Genomic DNA, 27407 nt, shown 5'->3' with positions numbered 1-27407 from the left:
AGCTCAATGTCACATCAGAAAAGAAAAATTGCTTCCAATATAAATGTAATTTGGTTTATTTTTCTGAATGAAGCATGAAGGACTTTTCTCTCATTTTGCACAATTCTCTTTGGGGAGGTCCTTGAAATAACATTGAGTCTTAGCAACTGTTTTGCACAATGGTTATTTCCGTATCTGGGGTAACCCAACTACAAACACACACATATGTTCTTGCTGAGGCCTTTCGGATAGTAAGACATTTTTTGTCTTGTTAAGGTAAATGTAGGGTAGATTGTTTTTCTTTTTTTTTCTTTCCACCATTATTTGTTCATCCACACAAAAAAATGCAATCCTTTTCCAATACACCTTATGATTTTCTTTCATCTGATGCCATTGTTTTGGCATCTTTTCATGTTTTATCTTATATAACTGAATAGAGTTCTCCCAGATCTTTGATTATTTTAAAACATGCATTTGTCAAAATGATAAAAACACATTTTGTAGCAGCTGATTATAGATGTTGTTGGAAATGTTTAAGTATGACTACTATACCCTGAAAGTTGCAAAGTGTTGACTTTTAAAATATCTGGTAGATTATCTACAGCCTATTTATATTCATAGCTGTTTTGGTACTCAAAATATTGAAAAAGTCAACATTGAGGTAAAACTAGACTGGATACAGTTTATTGTGTTCCCTGTGGACAAAACAGAAGTCGATAGCATCATTTTACTGCAGCAGGGGCATGAAAATTTCCCCCCGTGCAGTCCTGGTTTTCCCATGTCTCCCTTCCCTCAATCGGGCAAAGCAATGCGGCCTGGGCCTCCAGCAGCGTGGTGTCTGTGTTGGCTCCCTACTGAACTGGGCTCCTGGCTGAAGGAGGAGCGGCGGCTGCTGGGTGCAGCTCTCTCCTCCTCCTGCCAGAGCTACGACTGTGGCAGGGAAGCCGGCCTTGGGTCTGTCCGGTTGGCTCATCACTGCTGGAGGCCCCACTGGAGTTGTGGTTGAAGGACTTTCTGTTTAACCTGCATTTATTTTTCTTATTCTGCGGCCTGATTGCGGCAACAATGACAAGCATTACGAATAACTATATAGAAATAGCCAATCTTCCCCTTGATGGTCACGTTTACTTTTGTAGGTTATATAGAGGCATTGTTACTGAACTGAGACTGTTTCTTAACCAGTTAAAGTTCCTCTCAGTAACATTTAGTGCTTTGGTTGCCTAAACCTAATGTCATGTGGGACTCAAGATCAGAAACCAGTGTTAAATTCCTGTGATTTCTAAAAACACTTTTGCAATTATGTTGCCTGTCAAAAACTAACTGGAAATACAAATTTGCAGTGCTTAAACATAATTTCAAGGAAACAGGGTTGTCTGTTTTTAGAACTCCTTATATGTAACTGAATTCTTACATGCAATGAAAGACAAATATGTTATTTAAATGCCTGTTTTGCAATCTGCAGTTACTCCATTGTGTAAAATATTGTGAGTTTTTGTTATTTAAAGCAAACTGCTGCAATATCTAAGTGAAACAGCGAGGAAATGAGAGATGGAAGAATAATGTCTTAAGAGCTTGCTGCTTGAAACAGTGTATACATGCAAATATTCTAAACCTGCAAAGACAATTTGAGTATCTGTTTTTTTTTCTTCCTTTACTTTCTCTGACACATTCGTCTTGTGAGATGTTCAAATGCGAAACACACTGTTGTCCGCCACATTAAACAAAGAGGTTGTGAGCATTTTGATGCCTCTCAACAACGGGCAGGTGCTACGCAAACGTGACGACGCCGTCAGTCGGAACAGCGTTATCAGGTGTAAACGGCATATCAGAACAGCGGAGAGCAGCAACCATGAGCTAACCAGTAGGACACTATACTACCTTGCTATATCAATGCTCTGAATATTGAATACAGCTCCCTTAACATTTTCAAGACTGTATAAATAATAACTTACTTGCTGTTTGGAAAAATGTGTCCACATATGCAACCCGTAGAGGAAAAATTGTTACATTTTGACCTCACACAATTTTAATCTGAGACCATGGCAATTTCAGTAGGTGTCATTATTCTGTGCGAATTAATTTCATTGTAAAAGGGGTTTGGGTTATGCATTAATTACTTGAGTTCCTCACATGATGCCAGTTACATATGACATAACCTAATTTAGCTTGTGTTTTTGCCTGACGTTTAAAGGCTGTGGTGTGGCCCTTTGTGGTTTCCAGTCATTTAATAGAATTATGAAGCAGTCTCCACACTGCTTGTGGGCTTTTTATTAACCAAAAGGGTCAGGCTTTCACCCGGCAGAAGGCCTTTATAAAGACACACCCTTGGGTCATTTTCCCACTGTAATTGTTCCTTTGGTATACAATATCACATATAATACAGTTCCGGTATAAAAATCTGATGGAACATTACTTTGAGCTTGAAAAAACGAAATAAAAAAAGCAACAAAAGAAATAAAAGAAAAATTAACCGTGTTGCTTGTATAGTCGTAATCTTTTAACTGCATCACTGAAGGCTCCTTTGAGCTGAAAGGCAGCTTTACATTTTTAGATTGAAAAATGGATTTAGTGTGTGCTCTCTTAAGATATTAAGATACACCATGATGTGTCATGTGTGTAGCATTTCATTTTCTTACGATCATTTTCTTAATGTTAACACGCCTCAAGAGATAACATCAGCAATAGTAGACACTCACTGAGCCTGCTCAGTCACACACATACTGACACAATCCGCATTGCAATGCTCGGTAGCGTGTTTCGACTTCATCAGAAGGTTATTCACTGGGTTGATTCCTTGATTTGTTATGTTGGGCACCAAGCGGCACCCTCAGGCTGCCTGTACACTGTGACGGATCTGAGACACCTGGGCTATGATGGACAGGTAGCAGGAAACGACTCCCCCGCTCTGATCGTGGCCCCTTGTAGCTCCTGCAGCTCCTCACCTCCTAGTGCACAGCGCTCCAGCCTGCTCGGAGGGGGGGCTGACAGTTAGATGTCCCCTGCTGCACGGAGCTGCAGGTGAAATAAACCTGTGTGTGTGTGCTTTTGAGAGGAGTTAAAGATAAAATAAACCTGCAGTCTTCCATGAAACACAAGGTCTTTTTGTGTGTGTGCGCTGCGTGCTGATGATATGTAATATACTACTGACTGTAAGTCGCTTTGGAGAAAAGCGTCTGCTAAATGACTGTAATGTAATGTAATGTAATGTAATGTAACGAGGTTGAATTGAAGTCCTCGGCCGCAGATCTGTGTGTGTGTTTGCGCTGTATCTTCCAGTGTAGCGGGGTGGCACCGCTCATAAATGTCCATCAGCGAGCAGCATTGCGAGGCATTGTGTCGATCACAGTTAAGTTCGCCCTCTTTCGGTCTCCACTGCTCCGTTCTTCAGCCGGCCCCAGTGGACACAGAGAAACACTAATGGCCGCTCGTTATAGGGAAACACAGACATGAAACAGGCCTTAATGAGCTGTTTGCAGTTTTGTATTTTTTCTCAGGGGGTCATTGTTATTGGTGAGAAATTGATTGGCAGCTGGCCCGCACCCATGGGGGCTCTGGGATATTCTGGGCGATAACAAAGTTGTTGCAGCAAGGGCGGCTTTGTTTAGATGTTTGCAGCTGCAGGGAGTGTGAATGCATGTGTGTGGGCAAGTGTCTTTGCATGAGGGAGTTGGTTTGTGTCGGTACGGTGTTGGGGGTTTTATGTATGTAAGAGAAGACAGATACCAGTGAACCCAAAGTTCCCATTTGCACCTTTGCAAAAGAGAAGGAGCAAGCAGACATTTTTTGAGATTTGAAGAATTATATTTCTCAGAAACAGTAAGACGCATTTCAGCATTTTATTATGCTGTAAAAATGCTGTAAAACAGTGTTGGAGCTATAGTATCACTTCATGCAGTCCTGTGCTCTTGAGATCAATCTGCATTTGCATTAGATTGTGTCAGCCTCTGGTAGGAGCAAATTTGTATGCATGTGATGCTACAAGGGGTTGGTGATATAGATAGCGTAATGCTGATGAGATTGAAAACAGTCACTGGCATATTGCACATTTTCTGAAAAATCAATTGAGACTCCATATATATATAATTACGTGATGGGGATGGTGTTTTTGGGCTAATCCAGTGAATGAAATAACTGATCAATTTAAAATGTCTTCAAAATGAAGAGATACCTAGCCCTTTTAAACCTTCACTAATCAATCAACCTGCAGATAATTATTACCCCACTGCAACATTTACTGAATGGTTCGGTCTCAGTGCCCTCATTATTCCTGTTTACAGCAGTAGCAGGAAGCTACACTACCTGCCCATCACCAAAACTGCAGAGTTAGTGACTAGCTGGTGAAGAAAGTGGAGCATTTTGCAGCTAAAAATACAGATATTTCCTCAGGAGTTGGTGGAGACCAAACAAGAGTTAAAGGCAAGTTAATACTGACAGAAACATATCTCCAAATAAACTTTAAAGTTGCCCCACGTCTGCATACATGTTAGTATTGTTAGCTCTTGTATGTTAGGAATTTCTTTGTTTCAGTTTACAGGCAAGTGTCAATTTGACCAATAAACTGTAAATATGGTATCCAAAATTGCAGAAAATGAAGATGGGTGGTGGCTGCCAGTCTGACTTGTTTCAGCATTTTCCAGACTGCATCTTTGTATAATCAAATCAAGATAATAAAAAGATTGATTGAATGAATTGTATGTTGATTGTAATTGTAACAACTGTAATCAAGTCAGAACTAAGTATTTGATTTTTTCTTCTGTGGGGTATGTTTTGTGTTGCAGCCACTCTTTGACATAACATGTTGTGTTTTCACTTGTTAATCTCACCTATTGCAGCCTTACAACGCAAATGCACAGTCAAACTCTAAATTCATGTCCGATTTCAGGACTTTTTCCAAAAGACAAGTAACCACCAACCACCAACCAAACAATGGTTGAAAAGCCTTCAATTTCTCCGCTGCTAGGTAGGGGTGGAACCATCTTTTTTACAAGCTGCATTTGAATGGCGCTAATCTATGCATCAAGCAGCAGAACTCAGTCTGCAATTGGTAGATAAAGGCAGCTGGCATGCTCCAAGGCCAGGCTGAATATCAAACAACTTCAGATGAAGCCTGTTCCCTACAAAAGAGGTCCTGAAAGCAGCAAGGCTCCATCCATGATTATAGGCTGTCCAACCACAGCACCTTCGATAGTGACTCGATATTAGAAAAGATTGCGCTATTATTTAAAATGGCTGGAGAAACACAAGACCATTCATCAGCAACACTTTACTTTAAGTCGCTCTATATAGCTTTTATAAGTAGGATAAAAAACTGCCATAAAATGATGTTTTGACACAGTATAATGTATTTGTATGCAACTTTTTTTTTATGTACAATATTTGTCAACAATTTAACTTCTCATGTGAATTGCTTTGCACCATAGTGAAAAACATTGCTACCCATTCACGTTCTAAAGAGTGGTACACAAGATTCACTTAGAGGTTGTGCAGTCAACATATTTTACGTCTGGCAAGCAAAAGACCTGAATATGAGCATCCTTCTGAGGGACAAGCTGTGCCTTGTCCACTTTAAATCACAAAAAACATTCTCCCCATTTTCCTCCTTTTCAAGAACCATAAAATTACTGTTTCAGATTGACTTCAGTATTCATGCGTTGAGTGTCCTTTGCTTACTTGTAGCATGTGTTTCTGTGACATTGCAGGGAGTTTGGCCGCTGGAAGGTGAACAGCTTGGCCCTGGAGAGACAAGAAAACAATGGCATTGCCTTGCCGCTGGACCCCGATTTCCTCCAGACCATTAGGCAGCTGGGCAGGAGGCCCAGTCTCAGCGCCATCACAGACAACATTATTAGGAAATACGGAACCCACTTCCTGCTCTCCGCTACACTTGGAGGTAAATAAATTTAGATTGCTCTTATTAACCTACCTTAACATGAGGGAAAACGTAGTGTTAAACAATGAGATTCAGGGCATCCATGCGGCCCAAACCCAAGATGAACATGTTGAGGAACTTAACCATGGTCTCAACTCAATAGTGATTCAACAAAATGCAACAATACTATATTTACTAATTGTTTAACTCTCGTGATATTTACTTTGGTGACCTCTGATCTTCTCCAGTCCAACACCCATTGAAACATCACAGTCAGGCAGTGGTAATTTTGAAGAAGAAGAACTGTGTAATGAATATGCATTAAAAAAGCAGAAAGGGCTCAAGGGACTTCTAGCAGCTTCTTGTTCTAGCAGCTCTTTTTTCTGACCACAATGTCCTAAATTGGGAGCTTTCTCTACTTGTCCATCCTTATGGCTGTAGAGTGTCAGCTGTCAAATGAAGGGGAATTGTCATGAGAGTAATCTTTGAAGAAAATATTTCTTGCGTGTGCTCAAACAACTAAATATTTGATTAAATGTTGTCTCCGCTGTGACTGTGGGGTTGTTTGTGCTTGTTTAAGCACATATTCCCTGATTAAACATGTCAAGTCTATGTTTGGAGTTGTTAAACAGAAATGTCTGAGGATCCTCTACAACAATAGATGTAAGTTAGCCAGACAACTGTAATGCGCAGCAAAGCTCTTGTGGCTATCTGATGCACAATCTTCTCCCTGGATCCTTTCATCCCTTGTCTCTTGTGAACAAACTCTCAAAGCAATGATGCATTCCAACAGTATTAAAAATAGATTGGAAAGGCAATCAAGTGCATCATGAGTTGCAATCAAAAAGAAAGATGTGCATCAGTTAAAGCATGGCCTTATATAACTTTCCCTTATTCCAGTGTTAAGGCATGTATAGGGACTTTTTTGTGTTTTTAAGATGCTTTATGTAGCATTTTAAAAAATCAATGAGAAACGGCAATTACTTGGCATAATTTATAGTAATTATTATAAAAACAAGACAAAATATTGTTCCAAAATAATTCCCTTATTGCAAGAATTTTCAATCAGTATCTTGAAAAGACAAACTAAAGAAGCTTGTTGCAATACAATTAAAGTAATTGTACTGTTGTATACCTATAACTGCATTAGTATTGGATACACATGGTTGATGACAGACTTCAGGAGTCAATATTATACAAAGTGAGTTATTAAAATAGGGAATGTTCTCTTCACACGGTGGTGGAGACAAGTGCTAACCTTTATCTATCCCCGGTGGTAATGTACTGTATGTTTGTTCTAATGCCTCTCCAAATTAAAAGCACATTCCCCATAAAACCTAATGCTGTTAGAAAGGATTTTTCAATCGATCTTTCACTCTTTTCACCGTTTGTCAATACATCGTCCTCTGAAGGCTTTGGCTGTGTTTGTATTGAAAGACTTGTTCCATGAAGCATCTCGATTTGTGGCTCAATTTATCTGCCTATGTGACTGTATAATGAGCACTGGCAGGTGTTAATATTTCTCACTTCATTACAGAGAACATTTTGTATGTCATTAATGAAGTGTGCGTGTGTGTCTGTGTGCGTATTCATAGGGGAAGAGTCATTAATGATATTTGTGGACAAGCGGAAGTTGAGTCGGACGTCTGAAGTGACTGAAACCAATGGCACAGCTGTGACTCTGGAAGCTCTTCACCAGCTGGCTGCCTCCTACTTCATTGACAGGGAGAGCACCCTGCACAAGCTGCACCACATCCAGATCGCCTCTACTGCCATCAAGGTAAAAAAGCTTGCTTCTCTTAGTAAAAAACTGAGATTGAAACTGCCATTATTGATTTTTTTTTTTTTACAGCCATTTAATGTGGACAATGTTTAAATTAGCTTTTTTGTTTCAGTGGAAAAACGTAATTATTGTATTTTTCACGACATGGGAAGTGGTCTTAAATTGTCTCGCTCACTAAAGAATTAATTAAATCATGGCCAGTATGTAACATTTCAATAGAAACCCTTCAATCAGCAGGTTGAGCTCATTTTAATGAGACAAGCTTGTATTGCCTTCTAATCAGGGTCCAGTTTTTTTCTTTTTTCTGTCTCTGTGGATTTAGTCTCCTCCATTAGTCTTTAGGATTCAGCTTACACTCATTTAACCATTATATTTTTACTGGCAATCATTACAGACATAGAGTTATTAAGTTACTGACCTACATGACACTGCAGTTTATATAAAACACTATAATGATAACAGAATATTATGGGATCTTTACTATGAAATATTGACTCATATTGTTTGACGGTGCATGCAGACCTGCTGCGGTAATAAACGCTATAACATCTGCATAGTTGGTTTGTTTTTTTAAAGCTTTGTTCATTTTTTATTGATGCCCCTTGGCAAAGACACGTAGATAACAAAAAAAAAAATATTGTGTACAGTAAACAAAACATATTATTGCTGTTTATGAGCTTATGTTTTTGAGACAACAATGGTGCTTGTGCTTTCCTCTGGGAACAAGAAAAAAATTAAGAAAATCACTCTACAGTGGTAAGTACTTTCCAAGTACTTACCACTTACTACCAATTACTGTATGCAGTTGGCGACCATTCAACGGGCCCTCAGTGGGCTCCCCTGGCCTGCTTCATATGCAGAATGTCATCATGCTGCAGACTATTAAAACATAATCTTAAGGACATAAAGCAGACTGAACCCTCTATATGGAAGGATAAACTTCAGCTGCTTTTCCTTCCATTTTTAATTAATGAACCCATCATAGTGAATGTACTTTAAGACCTCACCTAATGCTCCAGACAAAAACCCAGCGGCAGTAGTGGTAGTTTCATAGGTTACCTCGGGTTACTTAAGGAGCAAAACTCCTCCAAGTAAACATTTCCACAGTGCTAAATTATCCAGAGAGAACACCTTTAGTAAGAAAACCTCTGCTACTAGGTAGATTTACTTCTCATTAGATCTGAAAACCATTGGGCAAAATGTGTCCGCAGTGGGTTTCCAATCTTTTTTTTAAACCAGGAAATGGCCTTCCCCCTGTTTTCACTTTAAATGCTAATGGGCTAAAATGTATTCATAATTTATGTTCAAATGTTAGAGCTTATGACAACATGCACTAATTCTGTTTTGTATCTACCTCTGCCTACCTGAAGCACTAAATATCTTTGTTGGATACATAGGGATTTTTCTCAAGATGTCTCTTGAACTTGGTACCATATAAAAATGTGTCAGTTTCTCCTATTAACAAGTTGTCCAAATTAAACCAAAAAACACAGCATGCTCTTTGTCTACGCCCCCTGAATATTTTTTTTTTCTTCCTGCTCACTATCAACAGGACAGCATTGCATCTCACTGCCTCCCCAAACTGTCACAAATCACTGTCTCAAAAAGCTGATCGAATAACTACTTGATTAGGGAAATATTGTGATTTAATTTGAAACTATTTTATTAAGGTTAGGGTAGCTTTATCATCATTGTTCAGAAATAACAACTTGATAAAGACCAGGGAATGACTGTCATTATGGTAAAAAGAAACCAGCGTTGACCTTCTGTAGGAAACGGGAAACAAACAGTGGTCTTTGGTGTTGAAGTCCAATGTCTTTTTTTATCCTCCCATCATCGCTCTGTGGAACACATCCCCCTTTGTTCTCGACAGACAAGAGGGCATGACCGCTAAAGCACTTTGTTACTTTAACATAAACATGTTGTTCCAGGGAATCGCTTCCCTGCAGATTGGCCCATTCTTGTGTGGTACAACTAACCAAGTAGCTTCCAGTTTAGTTGCTTTGGCCAGCTCAGGTCGATTTGTCTGAGACTGTGCAACATGTATCAGCATTTCTTACAGCTATATTTCCAGTGACAAGTGTTTCCATTGCTTGCTCTGAATTTTGCTGTTTTAGTTTCTGTGCACCTGGGAACCTGCGTGCCGGAAAACAGGCTTTTTGAGATGAGAATCTGAAACTGTGAGTGAGCTGGCTTCGCCGGTCTTAGCTGCAGCATAAGGGTAGTGTATTTAACAGCATTTTGATACCTATAAAATGTCATGTGAAAAGGTAAATATCCTTTTAATGTAGTATAGCATTGTTTAAAAGAAAAAAATTGGAATTATTTTGCAGGACCATCTGCTTTTCCTTGGGGCACCCATGGGTGCCACTTCTCGTACGAAACCAGTGTCCTACCGCTGGCATCCCATGCACTATAATGAAATAATAGCATGGCTATGGCATTATTGATTGACAAATGTAGCTAAAAATATTACACTGACATTTAAGTTATACATCCTATATAAGTTGACTGACATTCTTCATAAAGCTGATTGATTAAACATATAAAGTATTCCTCGAAAATCTTGCATTGTATGCACTTTAGCACTTTGATATGACATGGAGTGAATTTTTTATGGAGTAAAACTTTTCACATGCACACTCAATGAGCAAATCAGAGTGCGAGCAAGAGAAGCGATGAAGCGAGCAGTACTGTTTACTTCTCTCTTCGCTCTTTCATCCGTGTACATGCTCTTATAAGGAACAGCATGCTATGCATATCAAGATATGCTTATGATGTAAATATCACCTTGCATCTTTTACTTCTTACTACCTTCAGGGTGTGTTCATTCATCACTCTGTCAGTTGTTATCAAGCTGAATTAATTGAATTGGCTGAGTTTGCCCTTCGCACTGCAGACTGAATTCTCTTTGCTTTCTGAGGAATATTTTTCTTCACATGCCCTTAATGTGTTTACACCTGCTTGAAGTAAACAACAGATTAACATCACGGAATGTAGGTAATATCAACAAAATGTCAAAACACCCATCCAATACACTGTCAGCTTCTTCAGTCTGTTTGCTCTGTATCCTGTGATTACACCTGCCTCTGCAGTGGTAGTTTTTTATATTATTGGATGTACCACCCCCTAAGAAACCTGACTAATAGACCCCCATTCATTGCTTTTAATTTGAACTGTATTTAAATTAATCTGCATCTCAGTCTTCATCAGCGATCTGGCTCAGGGGTCATTCCCAGATTATGATTAATGGTGGCATTACCTGTCACAGTCTATTATCTGCCGGTGAAAACCATGTATCTCCAATAATACATTGTTTTATTTGCAGTGACAATATTATGATGGATTATTTGGGACTAAAGCTTTCAAGCTTCAAGATGCTCAATAAGAAATTCAGAGCATATATTTTGCCTCTACGCCACTCTCAACATGACGACGTCTGACCCAGCGGCTTGCAGCTAATGTTGCTAACAGTGCAAACAATGGCAACAGCACTGACGTAGTTATCACTGTTAACCTGAGGGGGAACCTAACGTGGGGGTTAAGTTACCGCGACGACCCCATTTGCAGGGGGCGTTATCAGCTGTATCTGCCGTAGAAGAGCAGTGTAGAGCGGCGGTCCTTTGCTAGCCATTGGGGCACGCTCACATAAACTAACGTTTACTAAAAAGGCAATTCATGGTCTATTTCCTTCATTCTGACTGTGTAGCTGCAGCTACAACGCTAAGTTGCTTGCTTTTTTCGGAGCTACAGCCCATTTTTCATTGACTCTTCCTCAGTGATGCCCCTCTATACAGTCCATCAGAGATAAAACTGTACATTCTCTAAAGTGAATTGGCAAGAGGACGTTGAACTGATTTGGCAGCCTGTACTGAACCAAAGTGCTGCTAAAAAACTCTCTGATTGAGATGAGTAGAGAAAGAGCCCTCTGGGGTACATTTGTTTGTGAGGCATTTTCAGGTGACTGATGTAAAATATTCACAACCTCAGCCGCCTTTAATTCCGAACGTGGGTTTTTACCTCACCCCAATGAAGACGGATGCCAAAACAGAGCTGCCTTTAAAAAGAGCACTGGTCCCCTGGTTTCAAGAGATAATATAGTTTAAATAGTAGAAATGCCTGGCCTTTAGGCCTGGAGGACTCAGTGCAGCAGCACTGGAAAATAATCAAAGACGGGAAAAAGGAGATAGGAGGACAGGAAAAAAAGAATGTCTCTGCTGTTACATACTATGATGAATAAGCCCCTCCAATTCAATAATTTCCTCTGAGAGCTGCCATCATTTGTCAAACATTTTGCAGTCGGAGTTTAGGTGTCATGTGCGACTGCACAGAAGAGATGAGACGAGGACAGACAGGCCTTATTTAGCAGGCCTTTAAGCCCAGGAACCGGGGTGCAGCGGTTCCGCAGGAAATGCTGCATCAATCAACGAGCTTACCTTTGATTTGTGGCCCAGGCATCTCTGTATTGAAGATTCATTAAACTAAAGTTGGGTGGAGAATATCATTGACGGGGAGGAGAAGTGATGAGAAATGTTTGACCCAATTTGCCGCGCAAGCCTTGAGTGTTCAGTCAGCCGTGCGGTGATACACTTCGTTTGTCGGCGTGGAAGAGAACAAGTAAGAGTCGAGCTTCAGAAATCAGATAATGGCTGCTGAGGAATGGCTGCACAGAACACGGCTCCCTGAGTTCGGGGCAGTTTTGATGGCGGGATAAACATAACAAAACAAAGCTCTCGTTATCACAAGCATGGATGAATTATTCATCACTGGCAGATTTTTTTTCAGTTCTTCATTTTTCAGAAAGGAACATAAATGTCCTTCTTATTGTCTTTTACCGTGTCTTCAATCCCTTTAACCTTTATTGGGTTCTACAGGTTTCCTACTTCATATGTGTAGGGTGACGAAAAAGCCACAGATAATCATATGGGATAAGCAGATGGATGATCGCTCCTGGTTGAGTCTCATATCTGGCCTCCTATATCAAGAATTTCACTTCTTTCAGCTATTTCTCTTTAACTTTAAGCTGCTACAAAGAAGTAAACCCAAAAAATATTCAGAATCACTTTAGCTCATTTGGCTTCTTTGTGACTGGTACTTCCTGGAAAATAGCATAGCTTACTGTAGCTTCTCTTGGAGAGTCTCAGTGAACATAACCCCACATACAGTATTAAATACCACTTTCTTCCTCCAAAGGTTCCCCTCTGCTCCCCTGTGGCTTTGAGTGGCTTGTTTTTTTGTTTTTTCTCACACGCACACAGTAATCTCATTCTGATGCTTTTTTCTTCCTCTTCCGCTTTTTCTTGCTTATAGTTTATAAGCTTATCCCTTTCTGGTGACATTAGAGTGTAAGCCTGTGCAACAAAGTGGTCTAAGAACATGCATTGAAATCCTCAAAGACTGAATAAACAGCAGGAAAACGTATCTCAGATGCAAATGTGGATTTGCACATCTCCTACGCTGTGGTGATTAAGCCAACGACAATTCCTGAAGGTGCAGCGAATGAGGCGATTTTGAAAAGAACGATGATTTTCATGAAACATTAACGCTGTCTTGTGCATTTTTTTTTTCCATCCAGCAGAAAGTGCAGCCATTTAAAGCTCATTGTTGCTCAATCTGACAACACAAGCTCACTAAGTGACATTTTATGCAGTTTTTGTGGAATTATTCATACGAGGGATTTGCAGAAGTGATGAATCTCCATCAGTGAAATGCTCTCACCTAACTGGTCTTATAATAATATTAAAGCCTTACATTTTTAAATAATAGATGTGCCTCAGAGCCATGTGTATCAGTGGACAATGTTAACAGGCTAAGTGCTGTGCTGCCCTGCCAGCGCCCCACACCAATAGTACAGAGCCTCTCATCCATTTTTTACACTCTGCAAGACAAGGCATAATCTGATTTAGATAATACCAAAGTGTAGCATAATTTCCTTTCATCATGTTCATTTTATTCAATGTATAAACTAAAAATATTCAGTTCCAGCTTCTCAATGAAATCAGATATTATATTGTGGAGACTTTCTACTTAGTGTAGTTTGAGCAAATGATAATACATTTGTTTTGATGTATTTTACAATTATTATTCATTGATGGGCATTTGTTTTATGTCTGTTCTTGTTTTTATACTATCCTGCATTCTATATTTGCAGCAGTTATTGCCACATAAGGCATGTTTGAACTCTAGAGTGTTCTAGTGGGAACACTGTATCCGACAATATCCCTCTGCGCTGTTGAAACTCAGTAAAACTAGCAGCTGAGCAGTGTTAAATCCAGTTACAATTCCAAATACTGGCTCCGGCTCTCACCTGCTCCAAAAGTTGAAATTACATGTCCTGAGCCAACACACTTGGCCGCTGTGTTGTCTGAGAGTGGAACTATGTCAACTTTCCGAGCTACATTTTCACCCACACAGTGCAATATGAACCTAAAAAAGGGCTCATTTGGGAATGTTTGACTGCTGCTTGAATATACAGACTGGTGAGAAATTAAAGGAAAAACCTAAGTAAATGATTCACGAAATGTAACAAATGTCAATGCTTCTATTCAGGGCATGAGGGCTCAGGGAATAGTTTAATTGAAAATAATAAATCAAATATGCTTTGGCATCAGCAGTCATCAGATCTCGCCTCAGTTGAGCAGTTATATGAGATTTAAGATGAATGATGGGGGGGTCTTATCTCCATGTAGATACCAGAAGTGCCTCATTTGCATTCTTGTTGATAGCCAGCTGGGGGTGACTCCTCTAGTTGCAAAAATAAATCAGATTATATAGAAGTCTATGATTAAATGACCCTACTCCTCACTTGATTCATTACCTCAGTACATATTGTAAACCTTTCTGAGTTTATTGACCCAGTCACTAGTTTCAAGTCTTCTTCAATGCAGCACGAGGTTCATATAGTAGTTATGGTCTTATTTAAAGTAAATTAGATGATAAAGAAGGGTAGGCTTAAAGGGAGTGGTGACCTTGAGATTGGCTGATAGCCGCTTTGGCGTTGTCTGTGTTTTCGTTTTAGAACTTTCACAGTGTGTTCATTAGTTATTCTTAAATCGTTTGATTTCCTTATAAACTATTCAGCATTAGGTTGTGCTAACATCCACCCTCTTGTGTCACATATGGTTGCAAAAAGCCATGATGGTGATGGACAAACAGCAAGGGGGAATTGGCCAAAATGCCAAAGTCGAGGCTTCAAAACTGAAGTCTGCAAACCATTGGCTGATGAAACACTGACATATGTCCACTTCTTATTTTACTGTTTATACCATAGACAGTCTATAGGCTATGCACATACACTGATACACATTTTTTCTACAGTATTTTAATTTGCGTCTTTGTATTGGCTTTGTATTGGCTTTGTATGTCATTGCGCCGTGTGAAAAGTTTTATTCGTGTTTGGTGTGACTTACTTGCCGTTATGTCTCATTTTTCCTTGCTGTAAGGCAATATGCATTGGCCCATATGTAGATAGTTAGCACTAATCTGATAAGATATATTTATTTATTTTGCTTGCCAGCTTAAAAGTTTGCTTGCTCAAAGACTGTGAACAATGGGGATTTACAGATACAGCACAGGAGGAATATGGCTTAAGCTTAACTGAAATGGGCATTAGGCTTTGTGAATTTATTACAACTGATCATTTTCATTCTGAGAAACAAGTTTCTGTTTTGCTGTGGTCCATGTTCACTCTAGCACTGAACATCAACGTGATAACTCGTTATTTTGATATGTCATATTGTGATAAAAAAATGAATAAATACACACTCCTTTTACCAGGGTGGAATTAATTTGCATCCATATAAGTCAGCCCTAAAGACATTTGATAAAGCTAAGAATTTGAGGACTCTAGAGGTTAAACAAGATCTATTTTCAGTATTAATTCATTCTAAAAGAGCATTTAGACAGAGAAGACATCAAAAGGCAAGCCTAGAGGGCAAAGTGAAATTCATAGTGATAAGATAAACAAGTCACGTCCACAGCATGTGGAAGCATTGCAAACTGCTTATTCTAGGAAAGCCTTTAAGTGCAATTAAATGTTCCATTAAATGCAGCTGTTAGTTATTCCAACACAGTCAGCACAATTACCTTGTACTCAATTATGGCACATTAATAATTCCCCCACCGACTGATCCATGTCATTTGCATATCACATTGTTGGAATCACTTGTATGTTTTCTTGCTTTTAGCAAAGAAATGATGCCCTGTGGTGTCTTGAAAGTAGTGAAATATACAAAAAGGATTTTTCTTTTTGGGGTCGATTTCTAATAGAGAAGGCTGACTGTGCACACATGCCCTGCTCCACTGGGTTCTTTTTGCAGATGGTCTCATTGCTATGCATAGAAAAGCCATCTTTAGATTTGCATTTGGTCAATTTTCCCCTTTAAGTTGGACATCTGTCTGTGTTAGAAATGAATCTGTGGATCCCTACGGAGGCTGCTCGGATTTTAATTAATTGTGTTAACGTGTCAATAATAAAAAAAGAAGAATTGAAGTCAGTTATTCTCCCTCTCATACATCGTTCCGTCTGCCCTGCCTGCCTAAAGTGATGACATTGTTTGATTCAGAAGACATCAATGAAGTTATTGTGAATTACAAAGTGGAAGTCTGAAAAGTATTTTTAAGCTTCTGCAGAGGCGACAGTCGTGGCCGGGGGCGTTATGTTTTGAAGTTGTCCATCCGTCTTTCCGTCTGGCCCATTCTCATGAACTCCTGGAGGGTATTTTGACTTATTTGGTACAAAAGCCCACCTGGATTCAACGATTAACTGACTCTAGTCAAAGGTCAAGGTCACTGTAACATCATGTCTGTCCCATAAATGAATTTCATCAAACTTGGCACAAATTTCCAATTGGACTGAAGGATGAACTTATCAGGATTTGATGGTCAAAGTTCAGTGTGGCCTCACAAACACACTCAAGTATTAATGTGCGAACTACAAAGGTGCACTCATTAGAGACCAGATCTTTGCCAGGTATGTCTGCAATGAACACTGCTTTATTGGTTGATTGAATTAATACAACCCAACAACTGGTTATTCCCCCCTTAAGACACCAATGCTGTAAGGTTTCGGAAAAAACTTAAACAAACAGCGATGAATGCAAGCAATTGGCTAAAATTTGTCATACAAGACATGTCATACAATCCTGCCAAAAACACGATTAAACTCACTAAGCCGTCTACTCACGTAGCAGTGGCAAGTTCCGTTAGCTGTTAACAATTAACCAATCACCAACCATCAAAGACAATAAAAGTCAGTCTGTACAGCAGTGATGCACAGGTAGTTCCGTTAACCATCTGTAAACACACTGCTGTGTACAGGTAGCAAACAGTAGCGCACAAGGGGAATTGAAGATGCACTCAGCTGTGTTGCGGCCCCTATCGACTGGGTAAGGGAAGTGAGTCTGTAGTCAGCAGGCAGTCAATGGCCATTTTAAACAGGCAATAAAAGGTGTTTTTAGAAAGCGTGAGTGACCACAACCCCGAGAGGTCCTTGAGCATTCAATGAATAATTGGCCACCCAAAACATAGTACAGTTTGCCGCAGCAGAATGCCAGATTAGCTCTAGACAGACACAGAGGTGCACACTCAATCACTCACAGACACACACACACACACACACGACCAATCTCATGATCTTCCCGGGGGATAAAATGATGACAGTTTCTCACAATTGTCTAACAGGATAAAAGGTGATGACATTTTGGACAGACGTGGATGTAAACTGTTAAATGACTGGTTGGCAAAGGCATACTAAGAGGCAGTAATTGTAGTTTAGAAGAAGACTGAAAGAGACATGGTGTAAAACAAACAAAAAAAGAACATGGAGAGCCCACAGCTTTTATTCATCCTCAGGTGTCTCTGGATTTAATTTCCTTATTGACCTTATAGATGTCTAAAGATGATGTCCAAAGCAAGACAACTTTTTTTGCCCACAGCAGTGAAAGTCTTCCTTCTCCTCCACGCTGGATACCACAGTCATTAATTCTGGCGCAGAGATATTGTTACTTTTATTAGACCTTTGGGAAAATATTAAAACAAGCGGTGTTTGGCATAAATTGCAAGCGAAGGAGATTGATTTCCCTTCCGGTTTCCAGTTTGTCTTTGATGCACGTGGAGTCTGAATATATACTATACGGGCTCCAAATCAGTCTTCTGTCAAGGATGATTGAGTTGCAATTTTGAACAATCTAACCATAAGCTGAGAAGGAGAGGATAGATTCGACAGTGTTCTTTTGTGTGTCTGTGTTTTTTTTTTTGCACAAATCTTGTGTTATGTCTTTGAGCTTTGATATAGTTGCCACTTTCAAGTCGTGCGGCAAAAAGTAAACTTTTTATTTTAATGCCTGTCTCAGAAGGTATTTTCTTTTGACATAACTTTAGTTTCACACCTACACGTTTTTGCCAATTAATTTCTATTGTAGGCATGGTGTATGTCTCTTTGACCTTTGTCTTAAGACAGCCTATTTTTGGCTTCATTTAGGTTACTAGTCAAACTTGAGGCAATTATTAGGGTCTATACCTGACCTGTTTTTGCAGGGTTTATTTTTGCTCTGGTAAGCTTTCTTTGCATCTGCGCATGTTGGCCTTTTCTCTGTGTTACTTTTTTTGCGTTTTTGCCATGAATGATCAAAGATATTTGCTGCCTTTCAATCTGTTTTTAGCAAGTTTTGTCACAATTGTTTAAAATAGCTTGCCTGTTTTCACCTGGGTGTAATGAAACCTACAGCAGCAGCAAAATGTTTACCCCAAAAGAGACTCTCTTCTCAGAATGTTTTCATGGTCTTATATTAAGTCGTATGATAAATGCTCTATTGCGAGCGGGCTAACCTACTTGAAAACCATGACAAACACAAGTCCTGAGTACAGTAAAAAAAAAAAAAGCCCCTGAAATAGTTACCTCTCCTATAGACTGTATAGCTGCAAGATCAACGGGTGAGTTTGGAGCACATGGACCCCATTAACACATTTTTAAACACAACTCAGACCATTTTAATACCACTATATCACCAAAGGTCCCTTCAAATGAACACGGTGTGAAAAAATCCTGCCTTTTCAATCAAACATAATCTATAGTGCCTACACAACTGAGTTTAGCCACATGGTCAGCCTATTCAATGTTCAAGAGGAATACCATTAGTATAATATGTCTGCTATGCTTGCGCACACTTACTGTGTTAAAAGCCCTTTTTCTACAATGTATCTTAATGCATTAGTCTTTGATTGAATTTGACAGCAGAGTGTAGCCTAATGGCTTTAGAAAATTGAAGTAGTCTCCATAAAAATAGTTGTCTTTTTGACATGCTATCTTTGCATTACTGTATTCACTCAACCCAAATATTGAATCATAACATTTTAATTTAGAATATATATAGTTTATTTTATTTTTTTTTTTTTAAATTTGGGGGGGGGTTAAGCCAGCAAAGATGAGCCGTGAGCTATAATATATCACCCAACTGGTAATAGAAATAAACACATTCAGCTCGAGTGGAGCTGTGGATCAGTTATCTGCCTGAACAGCTCCAGAAGCTTCATTTGTTCCAGAAAATCATTTCCTCTTGGCACACAGAAGGTACTTTAAATAAAAACAGGAAGATGATAGGTTCATTCTGCTTGTATAATAAGTAAATACAAGCAAACAACAGATGCTATACAAGAAAGGGGGTCTACAACACGCTATCAGGTTTGATTATATGTAGGTCTTTTTTTACTAAAATGTTAGATTAGCATTGGACACTCAATGCTAAATTTTAGCTCTTTCTCTGTTTTTCTACACTTGTGGTAAAAGTTATTGGGATTTTGGCTTCTGTTACAAACCAGGTGATAAGCTCGGAATACAAATCACAGGTGCTGTTTTCGTGAATTTACCAAGCAACTCTCTCTCAACTCTGCAGAACAGAAACAAGGACACAGTGATGTTTACTGTTTATTGATACAAACAATGTTTTTTTCACACAATCCCTGCACCCACACACAACTCATTGCATAAACACTCATTGCACACAGCCAAATATGAGCTGGGAAAAACCTGATGGACAGAGTTGTCTGCATGTGTGCGAATTGATGTGATTTTATTTATTTTTTCTTCACCTCCTCCTACATGGTTGCACCTGTTCTGAGTTAATTAACCTGACTCAGAATAGGTGTGTAAAATCAGGTCCCTGCTCTGCCTCCAGCTGGTGTTTCAAACACTTCTGACAGAGCAGCACTCATGACCAGACCTTCTTTCCAGTGCTTTTTGTGGATTCAAGCTGTCTGATGGGTTATAAATCCTTAAATCTTCAGGAAACTTTTTCATTGCCAATTATGTACACAAAGCTGTTGTCTGACAGATTGTGAGATGTACAAAAATGCCAAAATGACGCATGGAGTGTGAATAAATGGGGTGAACATATCCGCTATGTAGGCTGGCTGGTAGATAACCCTTTCGGTGTCAAACCAGCAACGTCTGCCAACTTGTTTGGTGCGTCACTTAATGACACTGAACGGTTTCCCAGAATTATACAAGAGTTCTCCTGGGACAAGAGTAACTCATGTTTACCAAATGTATTTAGTAATTGAATATCCTCCAACCCTCAATAGCTGTATTTTGGTGTCATATATTCTCACATTGAGACTTTACACCTCCCACACAGTCACATCAGTTGTTATGGTGAAACCTGCTCTACACTGTTCTCTCCGTCATTATATTGTCAGACTGCCTTTGTGCAAACTGCGCTCTTATAAAGAGAATGAAAAAACTGTGACTTTGACATGATTGAAGTAATCACACCTACTGACAATAATAAACCTATTGTAGTTCTGTTTTCAGCTTCACCACAGGCACACCAAAATTGCCAAAAAATCTGTTGTAACACAATTTGAGCTTCCATCATCCATGTTTGACAGGGATTTGTGTTGTGTGCCACTGATGTAGAAAATAAAAAGCTGTAAAAAAGCAAATAGTCTCTATAATCATGCTCTGGCAGTCTTTATGCCACCAAATTACTCATAATGATAGAACAGCAGGACTTAAGCGGGAGAATAAAACCACCCAGAACATCATTGGTACCCATCTTATGAATATCAGGGATATTGGTGAAAAGAGGTGCCTGCAAAGAGTTGAAAGGATATTTAAAGACAATACCAACCCCAGCTACAGCTTGTTCACACTGCTGCCGTCTGGCAAGCGATACAGAAGTATCAGCTATCGACCACCAGACATCAGAGCAGCTTTTTTTCCTCAGGCTGTGCAACTCCTAACCCTCAACCTTATAATATAGTTTTGTCATAGTGCTTTTCTAATGTTACAACATGGAACTATAAACTACATTTTTAGCATAACTCTGTTCGTTTGCTCCACCACTTTGGTGCAGACTAAATATCTATTCTTTACCTAATTATATACTATTGGTTGGATTGCCTTTTTGTAGGTAACAATAAATAAGTTAAAACAAGCCCACATGAAGAAGTCAAGTTTGACATAGTGGCCACATTGTCGAATTTCCACATCCCTCTGAGTTACATGATTTCATTGAGCCCAAAATACTTTTTCTACAGTCCTACATTGTGAAAGTGACCTTTGTAAAATAGTTATTTTCTTTCCTCTGTTCATGTGAATGAGCCTGAGGCCGAGCGGCTTTGAGGCAGGGTGAAAAAACACGCTAGTGTGCTTGTTGTATGAGGCCACTTGATGCGGAAGATCCTTGTAATTATATACTCAAGAGTCAAACTTTTTGTCCTTCACGTGGGGAACTTGGCCAATTTCATACACCAGAGTCTGTTTCCCTGAGGGGTACTATTTTTTGTATCGAGCAGTTTGTTGTTTCAGAAAGAGCCTTCTACAATCTGGTTAATTTCCTCGAGTTATGACACTTGCATTGTGGGTAATGTAGGCGCCGTGTTTTGACATGAAGATGAAACATGTAATGAATAAAAAAGGACAAAGTATCTAGCCCTGCTTCATTAATTTCAATACTTTTCGTACATTGTGTGTTTAACAATGTAACAAAATTGCAATGCAAATTGTGTAGTACTCCACCAATTCAATAATGGTTCCAAAACTGACAGATGATTATTTTTTTTGCCTATCCTCTCATTACATTTCTGCTTGTCTGTAGTGGTGTAACAATATTGCATACCTCATGTGAAAATTTGCAACAAGCAATTACACAAATCCTCAGGTGTGTAGATAATTGAATAGAACATGCTTACACTAGCATCACAATAGATTTTAGCATGTTATGGGTGTCATTTGGGCATTGTAATGGAGAAACACAATGTAGAGATGATTTTGACAGATGACACCACAACTTACTCAGTATGCTTTACTCCAGGGATCCTTATTCCAACTCAATTTCCAGCCCACAAGTTCAAAAAATTATCAGGTCAGGTCTAAGTAATGGAACTGAAGACAAGATAATGAAGGGGAAGGGTGTTTTAAATCATATTCTGCATGACAGTTAGTCATGTGTTCTCTCTTTTCCTCTTCTTTCATTTCACTCCCACTCTATATTTAAGCCATCAGTGTGTTTTTTCATAGTATGTATTATTATGTGCCTCTGTTTTCCTCCCTTTAGGTGACCGAAACAAGGACGGGCCCTCTTGGATGCAGTAACTATGACAACCTCGACTCTGTCAGCTCCGTTTTGGTTCAGAGTCCTGAAAATAAGATTCATTTGCAAGGTTGGGCATTCATAATTGAACTCTCCCAATTTCTGATGGAATTGTCACAGTGTCTGTTCTCTGGCAAGCTTATAACTGCAGCATGAGAGTGTCAGAACGAATTTAGCTTCAATCACTCTTTCGCCTTTTTTTTTGCCATGCATGCTTGCCGGGTTTTGAAGTGAATCCCAGACAGTAATGATTCAGAACAAAAGTAGCAGAACTGTGCAGTGAAAATAAAACTTTAAGTGAATCTCAGCATATTGCATGTGACGCCGAGCATATGTCAAGCGTGGCAAAAAAACGGAGAAAATGAGTGCCGGCCTTTTGTGATTTCCAAATGTAGCGTACAACAGCCATCTTAACACATTTTCTGCAATACCTAAAGTACTTACAGCTCCATATTCATTCATCCATGTGACATTTCCATATTTTTGTCCCTGCCATAGGCCTCCAGGCCATACTGCCAGAGTACCTAAGGGTTAGGTTCGTGCAGGCAGCTCTCAGCTACATCGGTTGTAATGAGGAGGGCCAGTTTGTGTGCCGGGACAGTGACTGCTGGTGCCAGTGCAAAGTGGACTACCCACAGTGTAATTGCCCCGAGTTGGATCTGAAAGCTATGGAAGCCAGTGTGCTGAAAATCCGAGAATCCTGGAACATGGCCAACCAGGACTTTGAGGAGTCAGGTCAGTGTTCTCCTTTTTGCACTCATTCATTGGCTGTGACCCTCACACTGACAGCAAATTAGACTCTATTGTTAGAGGAGCCGATGGGCAAAGAAAACAAAGAGAGAAAAGTGAAACAAGGGGCAATTATATCCAATCAATGTGATGGGAATTCAACGGTACACAGAGTTGCAATTTTTAAACCACTATTTGGCAAAATTATAAGAAAACAACAGAGAAGGACATTTCACACCTATAATCTTAAATCACCTTTAGATTTGATGGATTTGCATCAGCTGTTAGCTGTGGTCGGAGCTTTAAATTATTACATAAACTTGTTTGACAACAAAATATTGGTCTGTCTCATAAATGTAAAGCTTTTTTACATATTTGTAATTGCTCTTTGGTATGTTTTGATGTAAACGCAATTGCAAAACAGTTGTTTAACATGTTACAGATGATCTTACACAATGTAGTGAGAGGCATTAACTAAACATTTCATTTTACACTATATATACATATGTATTTATATATGTATATATAATATCAGAAAAAACATTTGAATCACTCATTATAGATACATGTTTTTGTTGGACAATCTCTTAAATTATATAACGAGATGTACATATTAAGATATTTCATCAAATTGATCCTGTAAATCCAATACTGCCATAAAACAATCCAGCCTATTGATTGGCAACATTTCCCTCACTTTCCCTGATACAGCCAGAGATATTAAAGACACAGCTGTCTCAGGAGAAACGGCGTAGAACAATCTCTTAACAGTTGACAAATCTGTCATCTCCCAGTGCTCTTCAGCATTCAAACAACAACCTTTAGCTGAGCCTGTCTGTGTGCATAAAAACGCATGGTGCAAATCTCAATCTTCAGAGGATGAAAGGTTAGTATTTACAGCAATGTGACTTCAGTTGGTCACCTACAGTGATTCAATCACATTCATTTATTTCAGTACTGAAGGAAAAGCTGACTCAACCCATAAACAAACTACAGTAGCTGTAATCTGTTAGCAGCCTATGATGTAAGCTGTGATATTATAGTTTGCTGCTGAGTTGTAACCATTTTATCAGTTAACCTCATTTAATACAGCTTACCATTTTCCTCGAGGTGTTCACTTGGGATGATTGTGAGAAAATAATTTGTCTAAGCTTATAAAAAAGCTTTTGCAAATTGATTGTATTTGCGATCAGGCTCAGTGTAATAATACACTTTGACTATTTACTCAAATGTTGCACCCTCAAGATGTATCACACATTTTACTAAACGTTCCAACATAGCTTTGTTTCTGTGTTCCCATTATTATTTAAACTGTGAGCTGCATCCACACACCCTGAGGGCATCTAGCTGTTTCAGTCACTCCCAGCCCTCCCTTAAGCTGTTCTTTGTGCAGCTCGCTGGCTGACAGTGTTATTACAGGCCACATGCTTCTCTACTAAGGGCAACTTGATTAGCTCACAGCTGGCAATAACTTAAGCAGCAAGGTGCCCTCAGAACTGCAGTTGCAGTGCTGAATTAAATAAATAAAAATCAGTAAGTTCCCTACGTAACCCCTGGGGATCCACTTGTGTCTTTGATGTAATGGGAAACAACTAACATCAGTGATTAATAATCATGACTCAGATTGTTAAATTAAGTTTTCATCGTCAGCTGATGGCGGGTGTGATTAGCTTGAACCTTCCACTGAATAATGCTTTAATTAGGAATGATCAGTATCTTAATTCTTAAAAGATTAAAATACATTTTTTCATTGCTTTATATAGTTGCTTGGGGAACTTCAGTTTTCGATGAGACAAATAAACGCGTCTTATTCATAGTGGTAAACTGAAATAGAATAGACAATAATATCCATTGACTGGAGGGTGCGATATGTAACAAGTCAGGGGGTACGATAGGGCTCCATGAGATCTTGGTTAAACATTATAATATTTTCCATTTGTTGTTAAATTGATTAGAATGTATGTGTAAAATTAACAACTAAGACTGATTATTTTTTAATTGTAACCTCATAATTTAGCGATTTAAGAAGAATCTGCCAAATAAGCCTCTTGGTACACATCATTACCCTCCAACACCAATTCAGTTTTAACAATGCCTAGAATGTGTCAGTTCTTCCGCCCCTCCAAATCTGACAGTGTCATCTATTTTTAAAATCATACTAAAGGAGGAAGTAGTGTGACTTTCTTGGGTTCAGTGGCTGACAAGATAATAATGGTCGGCAGAGAGTGGGTTTCCAAGGATGAGCTATCGTTGTCTTGGTGACAAAATAATGGCAGACCTCAGCGGCAGCTTGCAGTTTCAACCTTCCGCAGGAAACTCAACATTATGAACATGTTAAGACACTATTATTGTGTACTATACCTTCTTAATAAATATCTTCTCCTGAGAATAAAGTAATGGACATGGAAATACACACGGTCAACAGTGATCACCTATAATTAATTTAACAATGGTTAAATAACATGAAGGAAACGATAGCTTTGTCTTTTTAAGAAAGATACCACCCTGATGAGGTACTTTATAAAAGCACTAGACTGTAGCATGTCCTTTTCTGAAAGCCACAGTTTTTTAATGGCTGGCGATGTTCTTCCAGCAATTTTTTTTTTAATCTATTCCTTTTCCTTTTTCTTCCTTTGGGTTTTAATTGCAATTTCCCTTTTCTACTTTTCATTGCAGCTATTTTTGCTTTTATTTGCTTTGTCTAATCAGATTTCATGTTTACTCTTGATTTAACCTTTTTTCCAGTGGAGGATTTTTCTGTTGGGCAAACAAATAAAGATAGATGTTGTCTGTGCAGCTAATAATGCAATTAGCCGTGAAAAGGCACTGCATCATGATGCACCCCTTAGTAACAGGCCAATTACTGAGCCAAAAAAAAACCTTTTTTTATATTTATAGCTTTAGAATAAACAAATGGGCTTGTGGCTGAGTGGCACTGACACTGAATGGAAAGTTTTCAGAGAAGGACCTATGCAGTCGTACCATATCTGGTACATATGTGCATACATCTGGCCAGTCCATTCCTAAAGCAAACTTATTTATATTTGGCACAAACGTCGACCTGGACTCAAGGATGAACGGATTAGATTTTGTTGGTCCCTTTGACCTCATGTCCATCTCATTTTTGTAAATACCAAGTCTCAGGAACGCATTGCGGGAATTTCTTCAAATTAACATAAACGTCCACTTGTATTCAAGAATGAACTGATTCAATTTAGTTGGTTAAAGGTGAATGTCACTGTGATCTCACAGAACACATTTTTGGCCATAACTTCAGAATGAATATGCTTTTAATGACAAATTCACAAAACAATGTCTAAATGGATATAATTATGAAGTGATGATATTTTGGAAAGGCATGAGTGTTAACTCAAACTTGATGGGTTGGCGGAGGTTTGCAACCGCAAGGCAGTAATTGTAGCTGATTTTGATCGTTTCAGGGGATTTGTAGACAACATATTACATTATCCATTAAACTCCCTATGGACGGTAATACAAATTAATATATATAAAGGCAACAGCCTAACTGAATATGGGGAATCCAATGAATACACATGAAAGCCGCACCGTGTAGTTCCTTTACTTCTCAGGAGAATGTCCTGACCTCCAAATACCCTTGTAATATATTTTTATTACAAGCTGTTTAATCAACTTATTAATTTCATAGGAACCTGTAATACACCTTGCATAATCACCAGGGAAGCCATTGACACTTAATTGGTTTCCTAATCAGATGCTATATCATCAAGATATCGTTAACCAATTACAAATCGTGTATTCATTTTCTCATCCACGATGAGCTTTGCATCGATTTCCCATTCAACCAATCATGATTACAATGATGATGAAAATGCTAATGCATGCCTCAGAAATGTTATCTGTTTGCTGCGCATTGTTTTCAGCAGACATCAGCTCTGAAGGGTTGACATACAGATTATTATCCTCTGTACTCCTTGTTCATAATATGTTATCACAGACTAATCAGCAGAATCAGCCCTGGAAAAGCTCACTAACTATCTCCCATTTTCACATTAGCATAGGCATGAAACAATATCACCTCCAGTTTGCCCTGCAGCTCTTCAGCCCATGTGACCCTTGCAAAGTGATTCTCTCATTTGGTTTGACAGATTTGCCAAATAAGGAAGTGTGAGAGTTAGTTTGGCTTGTGTTGGAGAAGTTTTCAATTTTCTTCTTGCATCTCCCTTTGCCTTCCAGATGAGTTTCAGAACTTCATCCGAAGGCTGCCCACTTTCTACGCACTGAACACGTCCGCCATCCAATACTTCTGGAAGCTGGAGCCTACCATTCACCAGCGCTACAAACAGCTGGAGCTCAGCACCCAGCAGCTCCTGAGCAAAGCGAGACGCATCATCAACAAGCTCTTCACCCTCAGCAAGAGGTGTCGAACTCAGCCCAAAATTATTATGCTGAGGGAGAGGTGAGAAGCTGATAAGTA

The 27407-nt window shown here is 39.1% G+C and overlaps 1 protein-coding gene across 1 annotated transcript in view; it reads left to right on the top strand.

Annotated features, from left to right (window-relative positions):
- brinp3a.1 (bone morphogenetic protein/retinoic acid inducible neural-specific 3a, tandem duplicate 1) overlaps positions 1–27407 on the top strand; it is a 42266-nt gene that overhangs the window by 9270 nt on the left and 5589 nt on the right. The window contains exons 2-6 of the mRNA XM_054603213.1: positions 5679–5869; positions 7444–7628; positions 22187–22292; positions 22721–22957; positions 27167–27389. Of these exons, the coding sequence (XP_054459188.1) occupies positions 5679–5869; positions 7444–7628; positions 22187–22292; positions 22721–22957; positions 27167–27389 (942 nt within the window). The remainder of the gene's footprint in view (positions 1–5678; positions 5870–7443; positions 7629–22186; positions 22293–22720; positions 22958–27166; positions 27390–27407) is intronic.

This window comes from Anoplopoma fimbria, chromosome 8 (genome assembly GCF_027596085.1).
Source record: "Anoplopoma fimbria isolate UVic2021 breed Golden Eagle Sablefish chromosome 8, Afim_UVic_2022, whole genome shotgun sequence".
Classification (NCBI taxonomy): Eukaryota; Metazoa; Chordata; class Actinopteri; order Perciformes; family Anoplopomatidae; genus Anoplopoma; species Anoplopoma fimbria.
The sequence above is the reverse complement of the archived record's forward strand: the minus strand, read 5'-3'. Positions and strand labels throughout refer to the sequence as shown.